At 33.3% G+C, this 7,349-nt stretch overlaps 2 protein-coding genes across 2 annotated transcripts in view; one reads left to right on the top strand and one right to left on the bottom strand.

Annotated features, from left to right (window-relative positions):
* Window positions 1-2,830: 2,830 nt before the first annotated feature.
* The window catches only part of LOC107757489 (diphthine methyl ester synthase), a 27,511-nt gene continuing 22,992 nt past the window's right edge, over window positions 2,831-7,349 (bottom strand). The window contains 2 exon segments of the mRNA XM_016574970.1: window positions 2,831-2,842; window positions 6,359-6,365. The gene's annotated coding sequence lies outside the window, so the exon portion shown is untranslated.
* Window positions 3,734-7,349, top strand: part of slc30a7 (solute carrier family 30 member 7) — a 16,956-nt gene continuing 13,340 nt past the window's right edge. The window contains exons 1-5 of the mRNA XM_016574969.1: window positions 3,734-3,961; window positions 4,452-4,553; window positions 6,314-6,427; window positions 6,578-6,665; window positions 6,808-6,937. Of these exons, the coding sequence (XP_016430455.1) occupies window positions 3,882-3,961; window positions 4,452-4,553; window positions 6,314-6,427; window positions 6,578-6,665; window positions 6,808-6,937 (514 nt within the window). The 5' untranslated portion in view covers window positions 3,734-3,881. The remainder of the gene's footprint in view (window positions 3,962-4,451; window positions 4,554-6,313; window positions 6,428-6,577; window positions 6,666-6,807; window positions 6,938-7,349) is intronic.

Genomic DNA, 7,349 nt, shown 5'->3' with positions numbered 1-7,349 from the left:
CTGTGGTAGTAACCTTCTCATATGCCCCTGTTATTATAGTAATATAACTTCTAATGCCAACTGCCAAATATGACGCTTACAAATTAATACAATTTATGAATGCACATAGAAAAGAGAGAAAGTAGGGATTTTTTTATTTTATTATTATTATATATTTTTTACACATATCTATTTAGTAATTTTTTTCTGACCATCAAGTGTCAGTCACTCTCAATGCCAACTGGCAGGAAAACATGGTAAATTCTAACCATTTTTTACAATAGATAAAGTGCCGACAATTCATACAACTATTTCCACACAGTGGCACAGAAGACGGTAACCTCCCCGTGCTGAGATGCCTCGTATCATGTGTCGACGATAGCCAGAGATATTGTCAAAACAAAGCATCAAAAATTGGCAATATTAAGAGGATTTAGCATTTCCAAGTAATGTAGGCCTGTTACATTCTTATTATTATTAGGTCTATTATTATTATTAGGTTACTTTTATTATTAAATGATATTGCGCCGCAATAATTTCATAGCGCATTACCGTATGGCGCACTGTGGGGATAATTAACATTTAGGCTATTAGCTTAGGCTACTCCTCATTGAAAATGTTTTTTAAACGTTTTTTTAAACAGGTCTATTAATTTATACAATTGAATTATAGGTCTATAATTAAAATTATTAACACTGCAGTCATCAATGAAAATTAAGAGCAGCTTTATTTCGTGCACAGATTTTCAAAAACTAAAATATTAAGGGAAGAATTTAACACCGTTATATACCATCATCAGCCTATATTGAAGTAGTTTTGTCTCTTGTTGTCTCAGAGAATATGCGCCGTTAATGCAGCATTAGAAAGCTCCGTCAGTTTTTTTACTTTCACTTTCTCTAGTGAATTTACTGACGCCCACAGGCGTAACGCTTGCGCACAGTTTGCGCGTTGCTTGCTTGTGTTGCTTGACCCCTCCCCCATAATATCAATCGTTTATAGGCCACATATTAGGCAAAACATTTTTTTAATGTTTATTTTTCAGTGTTAATGAAAGTGACACCAAAAATAAGGGAACATCATTAGGAAATCCTTGTTCGTTTTGGCTTGTTTAGCAACTTTTTTTTTTCATTCTTGTTTTCTTCTGAAACCGTTCAAAATAGCCTATAGGCTAGGTATTGTGTTTATTGTTTGTACATTATAACATTTCGCTTTATTTACAGGTGTTATTTATGAATGTAATAATGCGATTTGTGCTTACTATATTTTTTTTACCTAAACTACAACGTAACATTAATGTAGACCTACATACTGGCATCTAAATATGATTTTATAATTTTATGCTATATAGACCTACCACATTACCCTCCACTGGATGTAGAATGAGCAGCATTAAACTACATTTTGGCATTTTATAATACTTCTGTGGATATTTTGGTGAAAGTAACTCAAAAGTAGTGTAACGCATTACAATTCAGAGCCAGTAATACTGTAATGTAACTAATTACTTTCAAAAGACAGTAACTAGTAATATATAATGTATTACATTTTGGAAGTAACTTGCCCAACACTGTTGGTTACACAGAAAGCTGTGACGTTCTGCAGCGCTTCTAAGACCCTGATAGCACAGAGACGTCTATTTGACGTCTGCAAGACTTATTTTTTAGAGTGTTTGCTCATCTGCAATCGGTCAATAGGACGTTTCCTATCAGATGTCAGACGTTTAGAAAATGTCTTTAAGATGTTTATGATTTAGAATGTATGTAAAACTGACAAGACGTCTATCAGCTGTTTGTACACAGCAGAAGCTCTAAGCGATCTTTAACAGATATCTTGCAGACGTAGCCTGGGGAGGTTATTATTAGAAAGCGCCTCAAGTTTGCTGAGATTTCAAGACTAACAAAAGCCTGCGATCGGTCTTCTCATGCATATTAATGAGATGAATGAATGAGATGTGTGATGCCTTTGAGAATACACTCTTACTTTGAAGCCTCTCCCATGCCCTATAAGATGCCCATGAGTGTGAAACTGCGATTCAACATAAGGATCCGATTGTTTGGATCAATTTTAATATGCAGCATGCAAAATGTTGATCAAAAACGGCTTTGGAGAGCTTGCATTTCAGCTGTACTAGAAATCAATGGATCAGCTGCCCTCTACAAGAAACCAGCATTTTTCTGATTATTTCACATTTCTGTATCAGGGAAAGCATATTGTGAGCGTCTGGCGGTCGTGTTACACAGGCTGTGCTTGAGTTCCCATTCCTGTCTGCTGAAGCAGTTACCATGGGAACACCCTTTTTTCCCCTAGTATTGAGGGAGCATTGAAGCGTTGTTTTGAAGTATTTGAAATTCAGGTCTTGCACAGTTTAGCATTTAGTTTCTGTTAATCTTTAGGCGTTAAAACTTGTGTTTACTAGCTATTTACTGCACTTGAGTCCTTTATTCTGCTTGAATACTTTATTATTGAATACTTGTTTTATTTTTTATTAACTCATTCATTTAATTTGTTAGTTATATGTATAATTTATTTAGATTTATAAATGTTTTTTTCTTTATTATTTAGTTTAAAGTTTAGAGACCATCAAAAAGACAGAAGTTTTAACTTGATGTTGAGATTATATAGCTCACTTTTTTACAGTAATGTATATCATGTTTTATTTGACATGAAGTGTTTCCTGTAGCAACAGTCATGGATCTTTATTTCTCTTTATTACTATTCATTTTACATTTTATACGTTTTTTTTTTTTAAAGGAAATAATTTTTATGTTATAATGATCTGGAGTCTAGACCAAACGTTTGCTATAAATTCACTTTGAGAGAACAGAGCTTTCTACGAAGTTTCGTCTAAAATCGTGTGCTCTACCTGAGAGAAGAGTGACATCTGGTGGTGTTGTGCTGAAAAAAAAAAAAAGATTTGATAAATTTTCTGTTTTGAACAGTACACTCCAGCTGACTATAACATATTTCAGAAATTGTCAAATGACTTTTAGAATATGACATTAATGCAAGAAATGATAATTACGGCTATTTCGGAAATTGTTAGAAATGAATGAATAGTTTTATTCAAACAAATAAATAAGGACATTACTCATCTTTGCATCTATGCAATGAAAAAAAAATGATATTGTTAGAAGAAAAATATTTTTATATTGTTAGAAGGATATTAATAATCTAATAATCATAAATAAAAAAATATTAGAAATACCTATTGAGTAATAAAATAATAGTTTATGAATTCTGTAACCATATAATTATCCTTATAAAAATATTGTTAACATTTAGAAATATATATTTTTTAAATTCAGCGTTACTTATTTAGTAATAAAACAATAATTTATGAATGTCTACAGCAATATAATTATTACGATAAAATATATCAAATGTTAATTTATTTTATTTTAAATGTTAATTAATTTAGCTATATATGGTATTAATACAAAAAATACAACAAAATAATTTTTTTTTTTTCTGAAATGGTTAAAATTGTTGGATAAATTTAAAATGTCAAACAAACAAATAAAGACATTATTTTGCAACTGTGTATGAAAATTGCATGAAAGAATTATTAATTATATTATTAGGGATATTTCATTAAATTTAACCTAGCATGTTTTTTTTTTAGCATGAATGAATGAAGTGAATTACTCATTCAATCTAAATGAAATAAAATGCATGAATATTCCTAACATGGATGAATGGATTAGAAGTTGGTTTGCCAACCGCCAATAAAATTTAAAGAAGAAGAAGAAGGATTAGATTTGTGTTGGTTTTGTTTAATCCTACACTGGCTCAGCGACATGACGCACGCGACGTCGACGCACAGGACTCCTCGCTGTCTCGCGTCCAGACGCTCGTGACGCCGCAGTGCTGCTCAACGGCTACCGGAGACGCTTTGCTGAAAAATGCTCCCGTTATCCATCAAAGATGACGAGTACAAGCCTGCCAAATTCAACCTGTTGGTCAAGATATCGGGCTGGTTCAGGTAAACACAGTAAAATGCTCAATATTTCATTGAGTTTCACTCACAGCTGGCGATTCTGTGTGGCTAAGGCGGTTAGCATGCTAGTTAGCACGCGAGACTTTATTTAAAACATTTACATTTTTTTTTTTTTTTAAAGGGGCTATAATTATATTCTAAAATAATTGAACTGTTATAATAAAGAAGCAGACTGTTTCAGCTCATTTTCAGCCAGTCAGATGTTAGCAGGACGAAGTAAACATTTGACACAACCTATAAAATCTTTCATTTTACATTATAAAAGGTGTTAAAATATATTTCGCAACAAAATATATCTATCAAGAGATTATTCGGACCACATGTCATTTTTTTTCTTGACTGTTTTATTTAAATAAACTACAGTTGTGTATTTGCTTAGCTGTCGGTCCCTACAGCCAGTCTGTCTGGTCAGGCCACTTTATAAATGAATCAGTCTGAAACCACTCACTCTCTTTGTCTTTATGTCCCTCCCCAGATCAATTCTTGCCGATAAAACCTCTCGCAATCTGTTTTTCTTCCTGTGTTTGAACCTGTCGTTCGCGTTCGTGGAGCTGCTGTATGGCATATGGAGTAACAGGTAACAGTAGGGGGCCAAACGCAAGATTATGCCACGTAGGTCTAAATGTGGGATGAGCTAGTGTGCTTTTGTTTTGGGCCCTAACTTCTGTTAGCAATGTTTTGATTGGGGTTTTCCCCATGAGCTGTTATCTTAGTCTTCCTTGAAGTGAGATTGAGAGCTGATCGAAGTTCAGCAAATACAGGATGTGTCTCAAAACCTATAGAGGTGCCTATCTAGACAGCATATTTCAGGGATGCAAGTGTGTTTGAACGTTCAAACATGCCTCTGATGTCTGAAAATGCATTTTAGATAGGCAGATCTTACTTGGTTTTGAGAAACAGCTGTAATATTTAATATATAACCCTTGTGGGGAAAATCTGTGTGGCATTAACCATTTGTATGCCATTGTATATTAACGACTATATGTCTTCCCAATTGTACATCATACATACACTCACTGAGGCTGTAACATTGTTAGTTTAGGCTTAATAAATAGATTTCTATTGTTTATATCCATATCTGACGTTTATTATCAGGCCGCACACACACTGACTGCAGTTTGCATTCACAGAGTGACCGGAAGTTATGTATTTTTAGTTGATGTTATTTTAGGTGACACTGTAGTTTTGCATGCAACAGAGTTCAGCATTTCAGCATTATGCAACTCCTTTTAATTAACAAAGCTTTATTTTGTTATTATTGTTGTTGTTTATTATTATAACTTATTTAATGTGCTATCTTTCAGTCGATAATATTATGCAAAGAAATGACACCATCCCATGAATGAGAGTGCAGACAGTGGAGCTTTATTATTATTATTATTATTATAATAATCATTATTAAATCAACAATATTACCAGTAGTAATAATATAATAGTATACATTTTTATTTATTTATTTACTTGTTTGTAATACTTTATTTAAAACAATGATAATATTATGTAAATTGCACAATCCAACAATTATTATTTTTTATTAATTTATTATAATTATAATAATAATTATTGTTGTTGTTGTTTATAATAATTTGTTTAATACACTTTGTCATTTGATAATATTATGCAAATGACATAATCCCACAAATGAGACTGCAGACAGCGAAGCTTGAATTATTATTAGTATTATTATCAGTAGTAGTTTAAAAAAAAATAAAATAATAATAATAATTTTTTTTTTTTCATTATTATTGTTTATATATGTGTGTGTGTGTACACAAAATATTTATACAATACATTATATATACAATATATCTGCTTAAAATCATTATTAAATGTAAATGTATTAGTAAAAGAATATAGAGTATTTTTTAAAGGGGTCATATGATGCTGCTAAAAAGAACATTATTTTGTGTATTTGGTGTAATGAAACTGCTCAAAACTCGCGTTTGAATCGTCAGTGGCAAATTCTTTATATATAAAAAAAAAAGAGTGAAAAAGAGAGTGAGCGGCGACCAGTGAGCTTGAGAACGGCCCAAGAGCTTGTAACACTCCAAAGAGAAAGGAAAAATTGAAATCGCATCATATGACCCCTTTAAAATATATTTTTAAATTTATTTTTATTTTTTTTATTTTGTGTAGTTTGACCCACTTGAAACTAACTTGACGACCAAATATCTGTCAGCACGAATGGACCTTTTGGACTGTTTTAATTTTGTCTCTAAGTGAAAGAGTGAATAATGTGTAACTAAAGGTGACTCTGACCTCAGTATGGGGTGGGATGTATTTCTCAGGTTTCGTGATAATTTAACACTTCCCTTTTTGTGTTGGTTTGATTCTCAGTTTAGGTTTGATATCCGATTCCTTTCACATGTTCTTTGACTGCACCGCTCTCCTGGCAGGCCTTGCAGCATCGGTCATTTCACGGTGGAGGTCCAATGACTCCTTCTCATATGGGTGAGAGAACACTACAGTACCAAGAGTACCAATGACACAAGTTTCCTAAAAAGGACACATTCACTTCTGCCTGAGTGGTGTTGACAGGAAACTGCATGTCTTTGGTTTCATTACTGGGTTGTTATGCAAGTCCATTTGATTGTTTTGTAGGTATGTCAGAGCAGAAGTGCTCGCAGGATTCGTGAATGGCCTTTTCCTCATCTTTACCGCCTTCTTTATCTTCTCAGAAGGAGTAGAGGTGTGCACTAGTATAAGATTACAGTTGATTTACTTGCCAAGTGACATACTGATAATATCTTTCAGTCTATAAGTGACATACTTTACATACATACGTAGTGAATATCTTTTTGTTGAATGATGGTGTCTCGTTTTATCACCAGAGGGCGCTGGAACCCCCTGATGTGCACCATGACCGTTTGCTCCCGGTGTCTATAGCAGGGCTGCTGGTGAATCTTGTAGGAATATTCATTTTTCAACATGGAGGACATGGACATTCACACGGTGGTGAAGGTAAGTATCTCACACAGAATAAGCATGCAGTCATGCTTTTCATTAAAAACATTCTCCCCTTCAAGTTTAAATAATATTCTGGTTTATGGGATTTATGCTCGTTTTAACAGCCAGCAGGTAAAAAAACCAGCCAAATTTCTTATTCAGTCTATTAATATGCATTAAGAATGATCACATAATTCAAGATAAGGAGGCAGAAAATGTATATTTATATAAATTCATATAGTTTAGGGTGACCATACGTGCCATTTTCCCAGGCAATTTCTATATTGCCTAAAATATCTAGGTTTTGGCTTTGTTTGCGTGTGCAGACCGATCGGTGTATGACATCAAAATACCTCGAGAGCATTTTGAAAGCATAAGGAACCGTCTGTATGGTATTTTGATGTCATACACCGATCGGTCTGCACAC

This window comes from Sinocyclocheilus rhinocerous, unplaced genomic scaffold, assembly GCF_001515625.1.
Source record: "Sinocyclocheilus rhinocerous isolate Xijiao unplaced genomic scaffold, SAMN03320098_v1.1 scaffold2578, whole genome shotgun sequence".
Lineage (NCBI taxonomy): Eukaryota > Metazoa > Chordata > Actinopteri > Cypriniformes > Cyprinidae > Sinocyclocheilus > Sinocyclocheilus rhinocerous.
The sequence above is the reverse complement of the archived record's forward strand: the minus strand, read 5'-3'. Positions and strand labels throughout refer to the sequence as shown.